The sequence below is a fragment of the Trichechus manatus genome, unplaced genomic scaffold, assembly GCF_000243295.1.
Source record: "Trichechus manatus latirostris isolate Lorelei unplaced genomic scaffold, TriManLat1.0 scaffold00045, whole genome shotgun sequence".
Classification (NCBI taxonomy): Eukaryota; Metazoa; Chordata; class Mammalia; order Sirenia; family Trichechidae; genus Trichechus; species Trichechus manatus.
The window spans coordinates 11,668,305-11,691,508 of record NW_004443981.1 but is presented as its reverse complement, the minus strand read 5'-3'; the positions used below and the strand labels follow the sequence as shown (position 1 = coordinate 11,691,508).

The 23,204-nt window shown below is 46.4% G+C and overlaps 1 protein-coding gene across 1 annotated transcript in view; it reads left to right on the top strand.

Moving 5' to 3' along the window:
- Window positions 1-23,204, top strand: part of WDR25 (WD repeat domain 25) — a 162,620-nt gene that overhangs the window by 86,654 nt on the left and 52,762 nt on the right. The window contains exon 3 of the mRNA XM_004376723.2: window positions 17,053-17,200. Coding sequence (XP_004376780.1) covers window positions 17,053-17,200 — 148 coding nt within the window. The remainder of the gene's footprint in view (window positions 1-17,052; window positions 17,201-23,204) is intronic.

The following is a 23,204-nucleotide window of genomic DNA, read 5'->3' as shown; positions in this document are numbered from 1 at the left end:
CACTTCTTACATTTTATATGAATTGGTACAATAATAGCTAAAAAAGACTGTGAAATATTAAGGATGTGTATTGTAATCCCAGGAAACCCTTGTGGTGCGGTGGTTAAGAGCTACGGCTGCTAACCAAGAGGTTGGCAGTTCGAATCCACCAGGCGCTCCTTGGAAACCCTATGGGGCAGTTCTACTCTGTCCTGTAGGGTCACTAGGAGTCGGAATCAACTCAACAGCAATGGGTTTGGTTTCTTGGGTATATTGTAATCCCTAGAGCAACCACATTAAAAAATGTTCAGAAGTATAGCTAAAAAAATAGATAAATTAAAATGGAATTCTAAATAATTAAGTTATTCAAAAGAAGACTGCATGAATTATGAGGAGGGAGGAAGAGAGGAATAATAAAAATAAAGGAGGAACAGAGGAATAAAAAAGAGAGGGAATAATAGAGAGCAAATAGCAAAATGATAGATGTATATCTGACCATATCAATAATTACATTATATGTAAACAGACTAAAAGAGATTGTCAGAATGGATACAAAAGCAAGACTAAACTATATGCTGTCTACAAGAGGTGCACATTAATAAAAAAGACAAATAGGTTAAAAATAAATAGAATAGATACCATCCAAACAGTAAAATGGTAAGCATAAGAAGACTGGCAGTATTGTAACATTAACCAAGAAGATAGACCTCAAGACAGATATTATCAAAGATAAGAGAGATATTTCATAATGATCAATTCATTAGGAAGACATAACAATCATGAATATGTATGCATCTAATAACAGCTTCGAAATACATAAATTTTTTTTCACAGAATTAGGAGTTAACAAAATTAACACTCTTCTCTAAGCAATTGATAGAACTAGACAGATCAGTAAAGATAGAAGATCTGAATGACACTATCAATTTACCTTAAGTTAATTGACATTTATAGAACACTATACATAACAACTGCAGATACATATACTTTTCTCTTTTTTTAAATTATTTTTTCCTATACAAAAATTTATACATACATTGTTATGTGACTCTAATTCCTCTCCCCATACTGTAACAGCACACTCCTCCTTTCCATCCCTGATTCCCCATGTCCATTCAACCAGCTCCTAACCCTCTCTGCCTTCCATCTCACCTCTGGGCAGAAGCTGCCCGTTTAGTCTCGTGTATCTACTTGAGCTAAGAGGCACACTCCTCATGACTATCACTTTATGTCCCACAGTCCAGTCCAATCCCTGCCTGAAGAGTTGGCTTCAGAAATTGTTTTATTTCTGGGCTGATAGAGAATCCAGGGGTCATGCTTTCTGGGGTTCCTCCAGTCTCAGTCAGACCATTAAGTCTGGTCTTCTTACTAGAATTTGAGTTCTGCACCCCACCTTTCTCCTGCTTCATCTGGGACACTCTGTTGTGCTTCCTGTCAGGGAGGTTATTGGTGGTAGCCGGGCACCATCTAGTTCTTCTGGTCTCAGGCTGATGAAGTCTCTGGTTTATGTGGCCCTTTCTGTTTCTTGGGCTACTACTTTCCTTGTGTCTTTGGTGTTCTTCATTCTCCCTTACTCCAGGTGGTTGGGATGAATTGATGCATCTTAGATGGCCACTTGCAAGCTTTTAAGACCCCAGATGCCACTCACCAAAGTAGGATGCAGAACATTTTCCTAAGAAGCTTTGTTATGCCAATTGACCTAGATTTCCCCTGAAAGCATGGTTCCCAGACCCCTACCCCTGCTACTCTGTAAAGTGTTTGATTGTATTCAGGAAACTTCTTAGCTTTGGTTTAGTCCAGTTGTGCTGACTTCCCCTGTAGTGAGTACTGTCCTTCCCTTCACCTAAGATAATTCTTATCTACTATCTAGAGCAGATACATATACTTTTCAAATTCAAATAGTACTTCACTAGGATAGGCCATATTCTAGGCCATAAAACAAACCTCAATACATTTAAAAGGATTGAAGTAATAAAGAGCATATTCTCTGATCACAATGGAATTAAATAAATAAGATCTTGAGCAATAAGAAAAACTGTGAACATTTGGAAATCACACCACACATTTCTGAATAACTTGTGGAGACTTATGCTTTTGTCCAAGATGGAGTAATAAGGACTAGATTTATGCTCCAACCTTAAACAACTGAAAAATCAGATAAAATATACACAACAGTGGCTTTCAGATATTGAACACCAGACAGCATGGGACAGTGATTCCTGAGAGAGGGCAAACAAAATGAAGTGAGCCCTATAATTGTACTGCCTAGTGAGAGTTTCCAGACTGCAGTGCAGGGAGGAAAAACCCAGATGGAGCCTAATGATCTCCCTGAGTTGAGGAGACAGAGTTGGTACCTGGGGAGGCCAAGGCAGCTAGAGTTCTCAGGACAGAGAACCAGAGAACAAAGAGTTTCACAGAGAGAGAGCTCCAGAGATGTGCAGGAAATTTCCTCCAAGTATTCAGTGGAGTACTTACCAGAACATGCATATAAGGAAACTCCCCAAGGTTGGGAAGGAACCACCCAGATGGATCAGGGTGAACAATCCCTAGAGCACAGGGCCAGAACAGCTCATGTTTCTAGAAACCAGAGTGTAAAATCCTCATAATTCGTAGGGTATTTGGTAGAGTTCTCAGAAGGGAATTGCCTCAGTAGTGGGGTAAAAGTAGCCTGAAACTAAATGCTGCTCTCCTCCTTCTAAGAAACTATCCTGAAAAGGAGCAAACTGTTTCCAAGTAATGTAATTGTGTCCCATAAAAAACCTCAAGAGTATTTATAGGAATACGAAAATATAAATTAGCCAATAAAGTAAAATTCACTATTTCTGGCATCCAAACGAAGATTACAAGGCATACAAAGAAGTAGGAAAATATGAACTATGATAAGAAGAAAGATCAGTCAATAGAAACAGACCCAGAAACGGCACAGATGATAGAATTAGTAAACAAAAACATTAAACCAACTATTGTAAATATATTCCGTATGTTCAAAAAGATAAGAGAAAAATATGAGCATGTTAAAGAGAGACATGGAAGAGATTAAAAAGAATCAAATTGAACTTCTAGAGATGGAAAAAAAAAAAGTCTGAGGGAAAAAATATACTAGCTAGGATTAACAGCAGATTATACGCCATAAAAGAAAAGGTTAGCAAACATGAAGACATAGCTATAGAAACTATTCAAAATGAAATACAGAGAGAAAAAAGCTTTTGGTAAAAACATGAACAGAACATCAGTGCTGTTGGACAATTTCAGGTTTACTTAATATGTATAAAATTGGAGTCCTCAAAGGAGGGAAGAGCAGAAAAATTATTTAAAGAAATAATGCCTGAAAGTTTTCTAAATTTGATGAAGCTCATAAACCCACAGATCCAAGAACTTCAATGAACCCCAAGCACAAGAAACATAAAGAAAAAAGTACTTAAAGACACATCACATGACATTGTTTATGACCAATTTTAAAAAATCTTAAAAGCAGCTGCGGTGAGGGGGAGACACATTCCATACGGAGGAACAAAGGTAAGAATGACAGCAGACATCTTATTGGCAATAGTGCTAGAAGACCTACTTAAAGTGCTGAAAGAAAACACTGTCAACCTAAAATTTTACACCTAGTGAAATATATTTTAAAAGGAAGGCAAAATAAAGACTTTTTCAGATATTTAAAAGCTGAAGTAATTCATCACCAGTGGACCTACACTACAAGAAGTGTTAAAGGTAGTCCTTGAAGCAGAAGAAAAATGCCAGATGGCGATATGAATCTGAAGAGCACCAGAAATAGTAAGTATGTGGTGTGATGGTTAAGACTGTGCGTCAACTTGGTTAGGCCATGATTCTCAGTGTTTTGGCAGTCGTATAATATTGTGGTCACCTCTCTGTTGAGATTTGATATGTGATCACCCCCATGATGGGATCTGTTGTGAGCAGCCAATCAGTAGAAAGGGAGTTCCCTTGGGTGTGTGGCCTGCATCGAATATAAGCTGACATTCTGGCAGGGCTTGGGGACTCTTTGCTTACGCTGGATCCTGCAGCTGGCTCCTGTTTGTCTGACCTCCTGTTCTTGGGACCTGAGCTAGCAGCTTGCCAGTGACCTTGCCTGCCACTCTTGGGATTCATCAATCTTTGGAGAACCCAGCTTAAGACATGTGGGTAAATGTAAAAGAACTTTGTTTTCCTTATTTTAAATATCACTATAAAAGATAACTACTGCTTAAAGTAGTAAAAATAATAGCAACATAATGTGGAGTTTATAAGATAAATATGTGTCAAATGTATGATAACAATACCACAACGGCTTGGATGGGAGCAATGTTAGTATATTGTTGTAACATTCTTCTAACGGAAGTGGCATAACATTACTTGACGGTAGACTGTGGAAAGTTAAAGATGTAGGCTATAAACCTTAAAGCAACCAATAATAAAACAAAACAAAGATTTATGCTTAATAATCTAGCAATGGGAGTGTGATGGTTAATGTTATGTGTCAATTTGGCTAGGCCATGATTCTCAGTATTATGTAATTATCCTCCGTTTTGTGATCTGATGTATGGGGAGTTTCCTTGAGGGCGCAGCCTGCATCCAATATATATGGATGTTCTAGCACAGTTCTCTCTCTCTCGATCTTGCATTTGACTTGTCATCATCTGACCTCTGGTTCTTGGGACGTGAGCCAGCAGCCTGCCACCTGATCTACTAATTTTGGGTTAGTCAGCCCCTGCAAACACGTGAGCCAGGAGAAGCCTGCAGCCTGAGGCCTGATTCGTGAATTTGGGACTTGCCAGTCTCCACAACTGTGTGAGCCATTTCCTTGAAATAAATCTCTCTCTATTGATATATTTATATATACATGCTTTGCTGGTTTTGCTACTCTAGAGAACCCAGCCTAAGGCAGGGAGATAAAATGAAATAACAGGATACTCAATTAATCCAAAAGAAGGCAGAAAAACAGGAAGGAGGGAGCAAAGAACAGATGGAATAAATTGAAAGCAAATAGCAAGATTTAAACCCAAACTGTATCAATAATCACATGAAACGAAAATGATCTAAACACCTTAATTAAAGGATAAAGAAAAGATTATTAGGTTGGATAAGTAGGCAAGACCCAATTATACAATGCGTATTAACAGGCCCACTTTAAATATAAAGACACAAAAAGGTTAAATGTAAAAGGATGGGAAAAGAAATACCATGCTAATAGTAATAAAACAAAAAAGCTGGAATGAGTATATTAATATCAGATTTCAGAGCAAAGAATATTAGCAAGGATGAGAGAGTAATTTTATAATGATAAATGGGTCAGTTCATCAGGAGAACATAACATTAGGTGTGTGACATTCAGTATGTAAACATTTGGTGCATAAATATTTATGTACTAAATAAGAGAGCTTTAAAATACATGAAGCAAAAACTGGTAGAACTGAATGAAGAAACAATCAAATCCACAATTACAGTAGGAGATTTCAACCCTGTTTTCTCAATAATCGATAGATCAAGTTGACAGAAAATCAGTGAAGATGTAGAAGACTTGAACAACACTATCACCCTACTTGGCCTGATTGACATTTATAGAACACTCCATGTAACAATAGCAGAATACACATTCCTTTCAAGTTCACGTGGAATGTTTACCAAGATAGACTATATTCTAGGCCATAAAACAAATCTCAGTAAATTTTAAAGGATTCAATCATTCAAAGTATATTCTTTGACCATAATGGGATTAAATTAAACATCCATAACAGAAAGATATCTGGAAAATTCCCAAATATTTGGAAACTAAACAATAGACTTCTAAATAACCCATGGATCAAAGAAGAAACTGACGAGGCAATTAGAAAATATTTTGAATGGAATGCAAATGAAAACACAACATATGAAAGTTTGTAGGGTGTGATGATTAAGGTATGCCTGACCCAAGCCATGATATTTTAAATTGCCTCATATGCGTGCGAAAGCTGGAAATGAAAAAGGAAGACAGAAAAAGAATTGATAAATTCAAATTGTGGTGTTGGGGAGGAATATTGAATATACCGTGCACTGCTAAAAGAACAAACAAATTGTTTTAGAAGAAATACAACCAGAATGCTCCCTAGAAGTGAGTATGGCGAGATGTGGATTCACTTAGTTTGGATACATTGTCAGGAAAAGACCAATCGCTTGAAAGGACATCATGTTTGGTAAAATAGAGGGTCAGTGAAAACAAGGGAAATCCTCAGTGAGATGAATTGACACAATAGCCACAACAATGGGTTCGTACATACCAATGATTATGAAGATGGCGCAGGACCAGACGGTGTTTTGTTGTGTTATACGTATGACCACCACGAGTCAGAGCCAACACAACAGCAACTCACAACAACAACAAGCTACAAGAGTGCGCAGAGGGTAATTTATAGTGCTAAATGGATAGATTGGTAAGGAAGAAATTTTCAAATCAATGATCTCAGCTTCCATCTTCAGAAAAAGAAGAGTAAATGAAACCCAAAGTAAGCAAGAAAAAGGAAATAATGAAGACAAGAGCAGAAACCACTGAAATGGAAAACAGAAAAACAATAGAGAAAAATCAGTGAAACCAAAAACTGGTTCTTTGAGATCAATGAAAGTGATAAACTTTTAGCCAGACTCACCAAGAATAAAAGAGAAAACACACAAGTTATAAGTACAGTCATGCGTCACTTAATGTCCACAATGCATTCTATGAAATAGGACGTTATGCGATTTGGATGTTGTGCAAACACCATATTATATACAGGCAGTACCAGGGTTATGTGCCCAGCCCTGCCTGCTGTTCTGCCTGTCTAAGGAGCAGGAGCAGCCTGGACCTGGCAGACCCCACCGCAGCCTGCTCGCTAGACAAAGCCCGAGAGCTGTATCCACTGGGTGCAGGAGGCTAGCCTTGCCTGGTGTGCAGCTGTGGGCTGCGGGCTGGGCAGGGGCTGTGCTGGTAGCTGGATTGGGACTTCGCGAGTATCTGGGTGCAGGGTAGGGGGTGCACCGGGCATATGAAAAGGTGGCCACAGGGACCAGGCAGGGAGCGGGTGTGTGGGTGCCAGGAGCGTGGCTGGTGGTTGCAGCCCTGGCTGCCACTGCCTTGTTGGTGTGGCTGCTTCCTGATCACGTGCAGCCGCTGCCACCCAGAGCTGGAAGCTCGTGAGTGCCCCAGCCTGGCTGGCACCCCCGCCAGCACCCACAGCAGGAGTGGAGGAGCTATGGCAGGTGCTGCCCTGTGCTGGGAGTGAATGGCTGCTGGGTGGGTGAATGAAGCCAGGCGGAGGGGAAGGAGGAGGAGGAGGAGGCACTACAGGGATTGGGATGTGCCCTGGAGCTCTGTTGCTCATTCACTCTGGAGGTTTAGGGTCTTTAAAACCATTGGGGGAAATACTAAACAAAAGAGAGCTGCTTTTCCTTTAAAAAAAAAACAAACCTTATGGGACCATGGATGTATGTATATGTGGTCACACGTTGCCCATGTGGATGTTATGCGATGCATGACTGTAGGGATGAGAGAAGTGATTTATTACAGATTCTGTTTAAACCCACCAGCTGCTCCTTGGGAGAAAGATGTGGCAGTCTGCCTCTGTAAAGCAGAAACCCTATCGGGCAGTTCTGCTCTGTCCTGTAGGGTCACTATGAGTCAAAATGGACATGACAGCACACAACCACAACAACAGATATGAAAAGAATATTAAGGTAATATCATGATCAACTTTGTGCCAATGAACTCTACAACTTAGATAAAATGGATAAATCCCCTGAAAGACCCAAACAACAAAAGCTCACTCAAGAAGAAATAGATAACCCAAAAGGCTCTGTATCTATTAAACAAATTGAATTTGTAGTTAAAAACTTTCCCACAAGGAAAACTCCAGGTCCAAATGGCTTCACCAATGCATTGTACCAAACATGTAACGAAACAATAATATGAATTCTACACAAACTCTTCTTTGAGGCTAATCATTACCCTGATATCAAAACAAGAAAAAAAAATTATAAAAGAAGAAAGCAACAGGGCAATATCCCTTATAAACACAGATGCAAAAATTCTTAATAAAAATTTAGCAAATCAAATCCAACTATATGTATTTGTAATATCATGACCAAGTAGGATTTATTCCAGATGCAAGATTGACTTAACATTTGAAAATCAATCAATATAATTCAACATATTAATGGACTATAAAAAGAAAAACTATCTCAATGGATACATTAAAAGCATTTGACAAAATTCAAAATGAATTCCTGATAAAAACTCGGTAAACTAGAAATAGAAGAGAACTTTCTCAAATTGGTAGGGACATCTACAAAACCTGCTCTAGAATGATACTTAACTGTGCAAAAGACTGATTGCCTTCCTCCTAAGATCAGGAATAAGGCCTCACCATGCCTGTTTCGTATTGTACTGGAGATTCTATTGTTGTTAGGTGCCATCAAGTCGGTTCCAACTCATAGCGACCCTATGTATAACAGAATGAAAACCTGCCTGGTCCTGTGCCATCCTCACAATCGTTGCTCTGTTTGAGCCCATTGTTACAGCCACTGCGTCAGTCTGTGTCTTCGAGGGTCCTCTTTTTCGCTGACCCTCTACCAAGCATGATATCCTTCTCCAGGAACTGGTCCCTCCTGATCACGTGCCCAAAATACATAAGATGAAGTCTCGCCATCCTCGCTCTTAAGGAGCATTCTGGCTGTACTTCTTCCAAGACAGATTTGTTCATTCTTCTGGCAGTCCATGGTATATTCAATATTCTTCTCCAACACCATAATTCAAAGGCATCAATTTTTCTTTGGTCTTCCTTATTCATTGTCCAGCTTTCACATGTATGTGAGGCAATTGAAAATGCCATGGCTTGGGTCAGACATACCTCAGTCCTCAAGGTGACATCTTTGCTTTTTAACACTTTAAAGAGGTCTTTTTGCAGCAGATTTGCCAAATGCAATATGTCATTTGATTTCTTGACTGCTGCTTCCATGGGCATTGATTGTGGATGCAAGTAAAATTAAATCCTTGACAATGTCAGTATTTTCTCTGTTTATCATCATATTGCTTATTGGTTCAGTTGTGAGTAGTTTTGTTTTCTTTATGTTGAGGTGTAATCCATACTGAAGGCTGTAGTCTTTAATCTTCATCAGTAAGTGAGTGCTTCAAGTTGTCTTCATTTTTGGCAAGCAAGGTTGTGTAATCTGCATATTGCAGGTTGTTAACTAGTCTTTCTCTAATCCTGATGCTGCATTCTTCGTCATATAGTCTAGCTTCTTGAATTACCCTTGCTCAGCATACAGATTGAATAAGTATGGTGAAAGAATACAACACTGAGGCATACCGTTCGTGATTTTAAACCATGCAATATCCCTGAACGACTGCCTCTTGGTCTATGTACAGGTTCCACACGAGCACAGTTAAGTGTTTTGGAATTCCCATTCTTCACAATGTTATCTATAATATGTTATGATCCACACAGTCGAATGCCTTTGCATAGTCAGTAAAACACAGGTAAACGTCTTTCTGGAGTCCTGGTTGCGCAGTGGTTAAGCACTTGGCTGCTAACCAAAAGGTAAATGGTTCAAACCCACCAGCTACTCCACTGGAGAAAGATGTGGCAATCTGCTTCCATAAAGATTTACAGCCTAGGAAACCCTATGAGGCAGTTCTACTCTGTCGTATGGGGTCACTATGAGTTGGAATCGACTAGACAGCAGTGGGTGGGGTAAATGTCTTTCTGGTATTCTCTGCTTTCAGCCAAGATCTATCTGACATCAGCAATGATATTCCTCGTTCCACATCCTCTTCTGAAGCCAGCTTGAATTTCTGGCAGTTCCCTTTTGATGTACTGCTGCAACAGTTTTTGAATTATCTTCAGTATAATTTTACTTGCATATGATATTGTTCGATAATTTCCGCATCCCATTAGATCACCTTTCTTCGGAATAGGCATGTCTATAGACAGGGGCGGGTTAACCAGTAAGCAAGGTATGCACGGGTTTACTTGTGCTTACTTACTAATCTGTAGTGCACAATTTCATCTGTTTTTTTCTACATTTGATGTGGTGAAAAAACAGGTGAAATTATGCACTACAGATTAGCAAGTAAGCACAAGTAAGCCTGTGCGTACCTTGCTTTTTGAGTAATCCGTCCCTGTGTATGGATCTCTTCCAGTTGGTTGACCAGGTAGCTATCTTCCAAATTTCCTGGCCTAGATGAGTGAGTGCTTCCAGCATTGCATTTGTTTGTTGAAACATCTCTGTTGATATTCTGTCAATTCCTGGAGCCTTGTTTTTTGCCAATGCCTTTAGTGCAGCTTGGACTTTTTCCTTCAGTACCATCGACTATTGATCATATGCTTCCTCCTAAAATGGTTGAATGTTGACCAATTCTTTTTGGTACAGTGACTCTGTATATTCCTTCCATCTTCTTTTGATGCTTCCTGCACCATTCAATATCTTGCCCATAGAATACTTCAGTATTGCAGCTCGAGGCTTGAATTTTTTTTTTCAGTTCTTTCAGCCTGAGAAATGGTGCATTCTTCCCTTTTGGTTTTCTAACTCCAGGTCTTTGTACATTTCATTATAATACTTTACTTTGTCTTCTCGAGCCACCCTTTGACTTCTGTTCAGCTCTTTTACTTCATCATTTCTTCCATTCGTTTTAGCTGTTCTATGTTCAGAGCAAGTTTCAGAGTCTCTTCTGACATCCATTTTGGTCTTTTTTTTTTTTTTTTTTTAATGATCTTTTGCTTTCTTCATGTATAATGTCCTTGATGTCATTCCACAACTTATCTGGTCTTCAGTTATTAGTGTTCAATGCAACGAATCTATTCTTGAGATGGTCTCTAAATTCAGGTGGGATATACTCATGGCCGTACTTTGGCTCTCTTGGACTTGTTTTAATTTTCTTCAGCTTCCACTTGAACTTGCATATGAGTTACTAATGGTCTCTTCAGCAGTTGGCCCCTGGCCTTGTTCTGACTGATGATATTGAGCTTCTCCATCCTCTCTTTCCATAGATGCAGTTGATTTGATTTCTGTGTATTCCACCTGGTGAGGTCCACATGTATCGTCACTGTTTATATTGTTGAAAAAAGATATTTCCAGTGAATAAGTCATTGGTCTTGGAAAATTCTATCATGTGATCTCCCACGTTGTTCTAGCCGTGCAGTAACGTGAGAAAAAGAAACAAAAGGCCTCGAGATAGGAAACCCATTGGTATTGAGTCAGTTCTGACTCATAACAACCCTATAGGAAAGGGTAGAACTGCCCCACAGGGTTTCCAAGGCCGTAAATCTTACAGGGGAGAGTGCCACATCTTTCTCCCGAGGAGAAAGTAAAACTGCCTATTTGCAAATGACATGATTGTCTACGCAGAAAATTCTACAGACTCTAGAAAATAAATGAGTTTAGCAAATTACAGAATTCAAAGTCAATATACAAAAATGATTTGTATTTCTACATACTAGAAATGAATAATCTGAAATTAAAATTAAGAAATTCCATTTACAATAGCATCAAATATGAAATAATTAGGGATAAATTTGACAAAAAATTTCCAAGAGCTTCATACTTAAAAACCACAAACCATTGCTTAGAGAAACTAAAAAAGACCTAATAGTGATTTTCTGTTCTTGGTTGAGAAGACTCAATATTGTTAAGATGCTTCTCCAGATTGGTCTGTAGATTGATGCAATTCCAGTCCTTGGATGCACACACCATGAAGGATTCCCAGAGCTTTTTCCAGGCAATAGGCTCTCAGTCCCTTGTCCCAGATGCCATCCCTTTGGTGAAGGGTTGGGCCCTGGCTGCACAGATCTGTGCTGAGCTGTGTAAGTATGAGAAGGGGCTCAAGATGTACTTCGTGGGCAAGGAGGGGCTGCCAAGAGGTGGAGGGGAGGCCGGGTGCCAGAGCTGAGCTAGGACGGTCCCTGAGGCAGGAGCTAGCGCGGGGTGGGGGGTGGGGGCAAATTGGAGGCAAAGTTTCACCCAGAAGTTTGACAGCCACTATCTCCAGATGGTGGGATTATGGATGACTCTTATTTTCTTCTTTGTGGTTTTCTGTTTGACAAATTTACCAAGCACACTTATTTCCATTGTAATCAGAGAAACAGTTCTGTAGTGATTCCTATGGGATTTCATTTTTAGCACTTCTGTATAGTTTGAATATTTTACAAGGAGATTGTGCTTCTTCTATAATCAAAACCAAAAGGCAGGCAGGCAGAACACTACCTGTGGGTCAAGCCCTTGGTCATGTTCCCAGTCTGAGGAGACACTGGGGAGTTCCCAGGTGGGGCTGTGTCTCAGTAACCAGGACAGGGAAGCTGTGGTTCTCATGCAACAAGCAACTGAGCTGCATTTTATTTGTCACGCCCTTTCCAAACCTGTGACTTTTTATGGGACACATAGAATGTCTCTAGTTAATACAGCAAGTCATCTTAGAAAATTTGACAGAAGACTTAACGCCTTAATTCCATGAAGGCAGGAGTGGGAGCACTAATTACTTAATTTAAAGAAGGTGTAGTGAGCATTCCGGTCAGTTAGGGTGAGCACTTAGCAAGGATCCTCCTCTCCTTCATGGGGTGGCTCCGGGAGGAGCTTGCCTGGTCTGCACTGACAGCCAGCGCTGTCCAGGCCTCCACCAGTGGGGCCCAGCCTGCGCTTCCTCTCCTCAGGGGCGAGCTCCTGGGCTGTGTACTTTTCTTTTTTAATAATATTTTATTGTGTTTTTGGTGAAAGTTTACACGGCAAATTAGGTTCCCTTTTAACAATTTCTATACATATTGTTCAGTTACATTTTTCACAGTGTGTCAACATTCTCATTATTTCCCTTCTGGTTGTTCCCATTTCCATTTCTCAGGCCGTTTACAGATTTGATGGGTTTCCTTAAACAAACAGGTTCCCGTGGCTGATTCAGCCTTACCAGTTTTCTGCTTTTGGCCGTGGTACCACGGATTTCTAGTCCTTTCTTTCTTTCCTACTATGACCACCCTCCTCGTCGTCTTCCTCCCCTCCCCCTCCCTCTTCCTTTCCCTTCCTCGCCCATCCCCCCTTCCTTCCTTCTTTTCTTTCCATCTCTTCTTCTCTCCCCTCCCGCTCTCTTCTTTTTCTCCTCCTCCTCTCTTTATTAATTTAACATTTTAATTTTTAAATTATCAACTATTTTCAACACACTCAAAGTATAGTAAGTAACATCTCAGACACCCATGTCGCCATCACCCGGAGTGATAAACCCGGAGACGCTCCCAGTTCTCACAGTTGACCAGTCGCATCTCCTTGGAGTGCTGTCTGCTCCTGGCTTCCAGGACATCCCTGTTCTGTGTTTCCTTCCCCCTTGCTGGCCTCTTCTTCTCAGAATCCTTTTCTGAGTTCTCCTTATCATCCCTTTCCCTCACTACCACCTCTGAGCATGGAGACCTTGGGCTCAGGCCCCTTCTCTGCTCTGTCCACACTCACTCCCCCAGGGAGCCCCTCCACCTCACGCCTTACACACCGTCTCTGTGATAATGACTTCCTGTCTTCTGAGCCTCACACTCACATCCCAGCTGCTGCTCTAATAGGCATTTCAGGTGGGCCCTTCAATGCTGAGCTGCCTGTCTTCCTACCCTCAGACTTGCTTTCTTGTAGTCTGACCCAACCCAGCTAATTGCAGCTCCGTCCCTCTCGGTATTCAGGCCAGAAACTTGGGGGCTGCCCTGGATTTTACTCTTGCCCACATACCGCACTGCTGATCCACCAGAAGTCTCATTGGTGCCACCTTCCAATGGACCAATCCCTCTGGCTCCATCGCCTCTCTCACCTGGTCACCTCATCTTACCTGACCTGTTTAGGGCCCCCTCACTGGTCTCCCTGTGTCTGCCCTTGCCCCTGCGTGCTCAGCTTGGCTCCCCGGCTCTCCCCCTCTCTCGGACCTGCAGGACCCTGGCTGGCCTGGCTCCTTGATATGTCCAGACTTTGTGTCTTACTTCTCCCCCACCGTATTCGCCTCTGCAGCCACCGTAGCCCCCGTGCTGCTCCTGGGCTGCCCAGAAGGCTCCTCTCATCCTTGCACAAGCCCCTCTCTCACCTCCAGGTCTTCCCTCAAAGGTCACCTCCTGGCCACCCTGGCTAGCATGTCAGCCCCTTCTCCTGGCTTTACAGCCCCCCTCTCCTGCTTACTGTTTTGGATCTCAATCTTTACCACCACCTTATTAAACGAATAATTTCGTAAATAAGAATCAACACAAAGCTGGCTCCTAGAAGGCGGAGGCAAAGTGTACCTCTACTGTCCAGCTTCTCCATTGTCTCAGTCACTAGCTGTTCCCTCCTGAGTTTGGTAATTCACTGCAATGTCACACAGAACTCACACTATACTTATGGTTACGTGGTTTATTAGGGTAAAGGATACAACTCAGAGGTAACAGGGTAGGATACAGTAATTCAGAAGCAACATGAAGAGGCACTCGGGGAGGTTTGGAAAGGACCCCAGCACGGAGAGCACGTCCCTCCCCAGGACGCTGTCCCTTAGGAAGCTTCGTTGGGTCTGCATGTTCCTGGCTTTTAGCAGCCTTCCATGCACTCATTACTGGCTACGGGGGGGGCTCCTTCCCAGACGGGTTACTCCGCATTAGCACAAGTCCTCAGGTGCGGTCAGTGTAGCCCAGCCAACCTAAGGGTCTTTTCACAGGGGCTAGGGACAAAGGCCAACTGCTTGAGGTAAAGTCACTCTTAACCCTACTCTTATATACTGTGTTGTTGTTGTTGTTAGGTGCTGTTGAGTCGGTTCCGACCCCTAGTGACCCAATGTACAACAGAACAAAACACCACCCAGTCCTGTGCCATCTTCACAGTTGTTATGCCTGAGCCCATTGTTGCAGCCACTGTGTCAGTCCATCTCATTGAGGGTCTTCCTCTCTTTTGCTGACCCTCTGCTTTACCAAGCATGATGTCCTTCTCCAGGGACTGATCCCTCCCGATAACATGTCCAAAGTATGTGAGACCTAGTCTCACCATCTGTGCTCTAAGAAGCATTCTAGTTGTACTTCTTCCAAGACAGACCTGCCTGTTCGTTCTTTTGGCAGTCCACGGTATATTCAATGTTCTTCACCAACACCGCAATTCAAAGGCGTGAATTCTTCTTTAGTCTTACTTATTCATCATGTAGCTTTCACACTCATGTAAGGTGATTGAAAACACCATGGCTTGGGTCAGGTGCACCTTAGTCTTCAAGGTGACATCTTTGCTTTTTAATACTTTAAATAGGTCTTTTGCAGCAGATTGGTTCAATGCAGTGCATCCTTTGATTTCTTGACTGCTGCTTCCATGAACGTTGATTGTGGGTCCAAGTAAAATGAAATCCTTGACAACTTCAATCTTTTCTCCATTTATCATGATGTTGCTTATTGGTCCTGTTGTGAGGATTTTTGTTTTCTTTATGTTGAGGTGTAATCCATACTATATTATAGGTATAATCTGTGATATACTATAGATTCTGCTTATTCATTTTGTTTTGTGTCTGTCTCCCGCACTGGAGTATAAACTGTGAAGGCAGGGGATTTTGTTTTCTTCACTGATGAGCAATGCCTGGCTAATAGCAGTTGCTCAGGAAATGTTTGTTAAAGGAATGAATGAATGGGTTTAATAGACGGGGACATTTGGGCATATTCACTTCAGAGCATTCTCTCACCCCCTCTCTGCCTCTCTCTCTGGCTTTAAAAGAGATACATGTAGCTTGAAAGCAACATCATGGAATGCTTTATGTACAAACTATCGAATGGGAAACTAATTTGCTCTGTAAACTTTCACCTAATGCACACTTAAAAAAAAAAAAAAAGAAGTGCAACATAGCGTTGGCAGCTTCTTCCCCCAGCCCTGCCCTCTCCCTCCGTCCCCAGGAGGGACGTCCCTACTTGCATGTTTTATGTGTTTTATACTCGTACTGCAAAATGCACGCATCCACAAACGAGAGAGGGTTTTGTTCTGTGTGTTTAAAACTTAAGTGGCGTCATACTGTGTATATATGCAGCTTGTCTTAGGTGCTTAGTGTTAATTTTTACTGTTTGAGTATGTTAACCCTATAGATCTAGTCCATTCATTCTATTTACTTTCTTTTTCTATTAAAGTTGTGTTTGTGCGTGGCCTTAAAAAGCCCAGAGCACTACAAAGCTTACAGCGACAAGCGTGCCTCCCTGCCCTAGGCCTCCCTACCGTGAATTCCCATCCACTTTGAAGGCTCTTTGCCTTCTCGAGGTTAATCCCCTGAGCCACCCGCCTGGGGGTGGACAAGAGTGTCTCTCCTTCATGTAGTGGCATCAGGCCGGGGTCTAGCATCACTGAGCACTATGAGTGCCCGTCCCGGGACCAGCCTCGGACTCATCTCTCTGGCCTTTTCCCCAGTTGTGTGGTGGTCCGGCAGAGTGTCCTGGGGGAGCTGGTGACGACTGAAGGCAGCCCCCTCCCCCACATGGCCCTTGCTTCCCGTTTCCTGTCGTCCTGGCTGGCCTAGTGTACAGTTCTATTTTCAGGGCTTAAGAACACATTCCAAAGTTCACTGAGTGTGCATGGGGCTTTCTCCCACGAGCCTCATCTCCGTGAGAAGAAGCCGGGGTGGAACAAGGGACAGGGCCTTTGCTCCAGGAAAGGAGATGGCTTGTTCCGGGCAGACGTTTGTTCTCTGCTGTCAACTCGGGGCGGCAGGCCTAAGGCAGACCTGTGGATAGGCCTGGCCCTGGGTGATGTCCACACAGGGCTCAAAATGCCTTCTCCGAGGACAGTGTGGGGGCTGAAGAGAGATGAGATAGGACCATAGATGTTGACAGCAGGCTCCCTGGGGGTGAGCAGGCAGGGTGCGGACGCAGGGGCGGGTAGGTGAGTGCCAGGACCCAGGACATGCTGTTTCTCCTGCACCCCAGAAAGATTTTAGGGACAAGGTCCCCTCGGCTGGCCAGCCCACACCCTTACATTTCTATGAGGAAAAGTTTAGCCTCTAGATATGGCTTTGATTGTCAGATAATGGAAACCTATCTCCACCTTGAGGCTGTTCCCTGGGCGGGGCTGTGCTGAGCCCAGGGATCGGGCCCTCTGTGATATGGGGCTGTCTCTGTGTTTGCCTCGTAGGTATGGGACGCTGTGGACTCGGGGCACTGCCTGCAGACCTACACCCTGCACACTGAGGCGGTGCGGGCCGCCCGCTGGTCTCCGTGTGGCCAGCGCATCCTCAGCGGTGGCTTCGACTTTGCCCTGCACTTCACGGACCTTGAAACAGGTGTGCTTTTCTGTCATGACCCAGAGGGCCCCTGCCCCGAGAGCTGGCGGCTGGCGTCAGCCATGTAGGGAAGCTCTCTGCTGGGCCCGCACCCCAAGCTGCCAGGGGCCTAGGACGGGCTGCTGGCCCTGCCCGGCGAGCGGGCCTCCAGGGGGTCTGCCTGTTGGCACCACAGCATGTCACAGAGGGTTCCAGCGGGCTCTGCCAGCCCGCCCAAGGACAGAGCCCCAAGGTTGTCTCAGCCCCAAGCTGTGGGGCTGGATAAAGAGGTAGCTTTTTAATCAACTTCTGACATGTAATTTGTAGTGAAATAGATTTAACTTTATCAGCGTGTCCTTTGGTTGGAATCGGTTTAGAATTCCTGTCAATTCATTATGTTCGAAAGGCTGTAAGGAATGATTCCAGCTCAAGAGGAGAGTCTTGAGATGGGTTCTGCTTTAGTACCCACACTGCAGGCATTTGGGGAAGATGGATTTGTGTGGAGAAATCCTAAGGGGGCCTCCACAAGCAGGCGACAAGGAGAGAGGAGTCAGGGCGGGGAACGTGGCTCTGAGCCTCCCGTGCAACAGGCACTGTCTGCCCATGCTCATCGCCCCCGGGCATCAGTCCTGCCCGCGGGTCACAGGTGGGGACAGAGCTGGGGAGGGGCGGAGCTGGGGCTCAAACCCAGGCCCCCGACTCTCAGCCCTGGGCTCTTCTCACCCCTATGTTGTCTTCTGCTCCTCTGGAGCGCCATTGCCAGGAGGCCCATGGTGGGGCCAGGAGGAGAAGCCGGGTTCACACCAGCTGCCAGGGCTTCCCTCATGCCCTCTGTGCCTCCTGCCCAGCTGGGCCTCGAGGTGGTGGCACTGGAGCCTGTGTCTCTCCCAGCAGGAAGGAGATGAGATTCCAGGTCCCACCTGTGCAGCTCTGCCCTGGTACTCCGAGGAGGCACAGGGGGGACGTGCGGTGGTTTGGGGTCATGGGGTGGGGGCTGGTTTCCCACCTCGACTGTCCCGCTCTCCCTCCAGGCCGCAGGAGACGGCCTCACAGCTCCTGTGACCGAGCTTCGTGCTCTGTCAGCAGGGATGGTTGTGTCAGCGGCCCCCGGTCGTGGGGCCTGCTGGGAGCCTGACACTGTCCACCAGCTGTGCACACGGCAGACATGGCCGCTCCCCACGGCAGCCTGCGGCAGTGGTACTTCTCCCCATCTGGCAGATGAGGAGGTGGAAGCTTCCTGCTCGGGACCACATAGCAGCAAGTGGTGGAGCAGGGACGGTGCGTGGCTGCAGGGCCCACGCGCCCCCAGAGTTGGGGTGTGGCCCGTCTCTTCCCTGCTGGTTTGTGGTCTCACTGTCCTTCTCAACGCCTATGAGCCCCGCAGGACAGATGGGGGCGCCAGGCTCAGGGAGTGTGGTGCCATTTGATGACGGTGAGATGGGTGACGGTGATGGCAGCTTCTCTGATGACTGAGCACCTGCAACATGCTAGGTGCGCTTCTGCACACAGCCTCCCGTCCAGGCCCCACGCGCCCTGCAGCCTCAGCCTCCCGTCCAGGCCCCACGCGCCCTGCAGCCTCAGCCTCCCATCCAGGCCCCACGCGCCCTGCAGCCTCAGTCGCCCTTCCAGGTCCCACTCACCCTGCAGCCTCTTGTCCCGGCTCCACGCACCCTCTGAGGTGGGTTCTGCCGGTACTCCTGATTCACACACAGCTCTGGGGCCTGGATCAGTAACCAGCCAGGGTCTACCCCGAGTCAGCTGGGCCCCAAACGCCCTCCGAGGTGGGTTCTGCTGGTACCCACAATTCACACATGGCCCTGAGGCGTGGACCAGTAACGGGCAAGGCTCCAAAGCCGGCTGACCACTGCACTCTACTACTTGTGTGTCCAATGAGCTGTGCTCGGTTCTGGGGGCGCAGAGGTGGACAAGACCGGAGTCCTGGAGAAGCTCATGTCTGCTGGGGACCGACATGCAGAGCAAATTCCATACATTGTAATGTGGTGATGGAGCAAGATAAGGAGCTGTGAGACTGTCTCGCCAGCAGTTCCCAGGGTGGGGCACGTAGCCCGCCCCGTTCCTCACTGTAGGGCCACTCCACGGAGTGAAGAAGTGACACGCACTCACACCTGTGCCCTCGAGGCTTCGGATATGGGTGGTGCTGTTGGTTCATCAAATACAAATTCATCTGATGACATTTCTGGATTCCTCGTGGCCTTTTGTCATCTGTCTTCTCAGTCACAGATGTCAGACCCACAAATGCTGGTGTGAGTGTGAGCATGTATGTGTGTGTGTCTATGTGTGTTTGATCATATATGTGTGAGCATGTGTGTCTGTGTGTCTATGTATTTGTGTGTGTCTGTGTGTTTGTATCTGTGTGAGCATGTGTGTCTGTGTGTCTGTATTTGTGTGTGTATAAGTGCGTGTGTATGTGTGAGAGTGTGATGTGTATGTATGTGAGGCTGTATGTGTGTGAGTGTACGTGCGTGTGTGTATGTGATTATGTATGTATATGAGCGTGTATGTGAGTGTGTGTGTGAATGGGTGTGTAGGTGTGTGTGAATGTGTATGTGTGTGATTGTGTGTATGAGTGTGCATGTATGTGTGTGTGAGTATATGTCTTATGAAGGTATAGATGTGTATGAGTGTGCATGTACGTGTGTGTGTATATGTGAGCATGTATATATGAGTGTGTGTGGGTGTGTGTGTGTGTGTCTGTGTGTGAGTATGGGTGTGTACATGAGCATGTATGTGTGTGTTACGAGTGTGAATGTGCATGGAAGGGTGTGTGTGTGAGTGTAAGCGTGTGTGAGACTGCGTGGGAACGTGTGGGGATGTGAGAGTGAGTGTAAGTGGGTGTGTGAGTGTATGTATGTGTGTGTGAGACTGAGTGTGAGTCGATGTGAGTTGCGAATATATATGTGTGTATGTAAGAATGTGTGAGACTGAGTGTGAGTAGGTGTGAGTATGTGTCTGAGTGAGACTGTGAGATGTGGGTGTTAGTGTGTGAGTGGGACTGTGACTGAGGGTATGTGTGTGTGAGTGTGAGTGTGAGACTGGGAGTGGGAGTGTGTAAGTGTATGAGACAGTTGTGAGAGCATGAGTGTGATTGTGAGGTGTGTGTGTGTGAGACTGTGTGTGAGTGAGAGTGTGTGTGAGACTGCGTGTGAAGGTGTGAGTGTGTTGTGAGTGTGAGTGTGTGTGGGCCTGAAATGGTGCCGAGTGAGGCTACCGCCTCAGGTTGCAGTAGAGGGCGCTGTGGAGCTGGAAGCAGAAGGAAGGGCTGACTTGGGCTCCAGGCCGGTCAGCGGTAGCTGCAGTGGAGGAAAGGTCGGAGTTGGGGAAACTGGCACCCTGAGAGGATGAGGCCAGGACGAGGGGCTGGGGGAGGTGGGGTGGGCTGCTTGCCTGGTCTCTGGTAGGCTGTGGCTGGAGGGCAGCTTGTCCTCTGCTGAGAGGTGCCGGGTGGTGCAGAGGGCCAGGCAGCCGCCGTCCCCCAGGGCTTTGCCCCCCAGCTGGGGGGTGATTGAGGATGTCTCCACTCTGCCCTGCTGGGAATGGTGTACACCACCTGGTTCCCCTGCCCGCGGCCCAGTTTCATTCATTCAGCAGTTACTTATTGAGCACTGACTTGTGTACGTGACCTGGTGCTGGGTGTCCTTTGCCCCCAGGGAGGGTCTGGTCGAGGGCTTGGACCTCACCCTCAGAGGGGCCCTCCTGGCCTGCAGGCGGGGCTTCTTCCAGGGATGGTGTTGGCTTCCCTGTCTGTCTCCCTGGTGAGCGTGGGGGCTCCTTGAGGGTGGGCCTGTCCCAGTGGACTATGTGTCTCCATCACCTGGCCAGGCCGGCTGGAAGCAGCCCTCAGTGCGTGTGAACGGGACAGAGCCGAGCTGGAAGTGAAACCCGCAAGGGGCGGTGGTGGGAGAGGCCCCACTCTGTCCCCACCTCATCGGCTCACCCACTCCAGGACGTGGGGCTCCCTAGGTCCCAGCACAGGCCTTGGTGTGCACTCTCACCAAGGTTGGGTGGGCGTGGGCAGCTCCCTGCTTCCGGCCGCTTTGACTGATCTCATCCTTTCGCTTCACCGAGCCTGATCTCCCTTCTAGTTGATCTGCGTTTTCTGCCCTTGGTGATTGGGCTTTTTCATTTCAATCTGATTAGAACTCCCTGCCAGCAGCTCAGGGTATTAGTCACTCGGTGCCCATCACCATTAATGGGGACTGGGCGCCAAGGCCATTTATCCTGGTGTCCTCAATCAATACAGTTAAAAATCTGAGGATTCTAAAACGTCAATACACAGCCTGGAATATGGAGGGCCAGCCATGTTTTATCTCCGTAATTTATAGTTCTGACGGGGTGTTGGCTTATAGAACAGCTATGAATCAACACTTAAGTAAAATCTGCTTGCAGATTAATTATTTTCGGAGCCCCTGTTTCAGTCTGTAATCTTCCTAACGAAACTTCCCTGGTGTGTTTGGCTGAGGTGGCCTCAGGGACCGTGCCAGCTGTGGTGCCTGCTTTGTGAGTCAGCCGCCCAGCAGACCAAACCCGTCTCCTCAAAATCCCCCCCGCCCACGTCGTTCTAAGCAGCCCTGGTCGTGTTTCTCCAGATCCCAGCCCACGTCATTCTAAGCAGCTCTGGTCGTGTTTCTCCAGATCCCAGCCCCCATTAGGGGCCCTGCCCGGTAGTGGTAGGGCTGCCCCGTCCCCTCTGTGGGGGATGGGGGGATGGAGGCCTCTGTGCCCTGGAGCCCTGGCCGGGCAGGGTACCCTGTCCCCTTCCTCTGCCACGGGCAGAGCTTGAGGTGTCTGTGATGACCCCCGACCCCCGTCCTGGCCTCTGGGGGTGATCGGAGGAGCAGGGACGGAGCAGGGTGCAGTGCAGGCTCCATGCCACCTCACTGGGTGGTCTTGGGCGAGCCCCTCACCTTTGTCGCGCCCCCTTGGCAGTGGGCTGCAGTGCCTGACTGTGGGGTGTTGAGGGGAGCAGCTGGGGCGTGCATGTCGCGGCCCCTGCAGAGGCCTGGAGCCTGGTAGGTCCTCAGCAAAGTCCCCCACCCCCATGCTGCCCAACTTTGCTCCCGCTGGGTTGTCAAAGGGGCCCTGGGTGCTGGGCTGCTTCTCTGCATGGGGCAGCTCTGGGGGTCTATTCCTGGAGCCCCCGTCAACCCCCAGCCCGCTTACCAGTGTGGCTCTTGGTCTCATATGTGAGACTTGGGGCGGACCGTGAGGAGGACTTGGCCATCAGGGTTTTCCAAGCCTCTTCTCCATGTCTGCTTTTCCATGGCTCAGGGGCCATGTCTTAGTCATTAGTGCCACTATAACAGAAATACCAAACAATTGGATGGCTTTAACAAAGGGAAGTTTATTTCCTTACAGTGAAGTAGGCTAAAAGTCCAAATTCGGGGCGTCAGCTCCAGGAGAAAGCTTTCTCTCTCTGTCGGCCTTCTCATCAGTCTTCCCCCGGACTAGGAGCTTCTCTGCTCAGGGACCCCAGGTCCAAAGGACACGCTCTGCACCTGGCACTGCTTTCTTGATGGTGTGAGGTCCCCCGTCTCTCTGCTTGCTTCTCTCTTTTGTATCTCAAGAGATTGCCTCAAGACACAATCTAATCTTGTAGATTGAGTCCTGCCTCACTAACACAACTGCCGCCCATCCTCCCTCATTAACATCATAGAGGCAGGATTTACAACATATAGGATAATCACACAGTACTCGGGAATCATTGATACACACATTTTTTGGGGGGACATAATTCAATCCATGACAGGCCTGGTGGGCACGTTGCAGCCTCTGGTGAGGGGACGCATGTGCCTTGACCTGGGGAAGTGTGCACACCTCCCTGCCTTCCGCCGTCCTGCCTGACCCTCTCTCCATAGCTCCAGGCTCGTTGCCGGGGATGTCGCTGGTCCTCTTTACCCAGCCAGCCCACTGCCCACAGCAGTGGTCCTCAGTCCTGCCAGCCCTCCTGGCCCTGGGACGCTCCTGTGCCGTTTGGTAGGACTCACAGTGCCTGGGAAAGCATTGC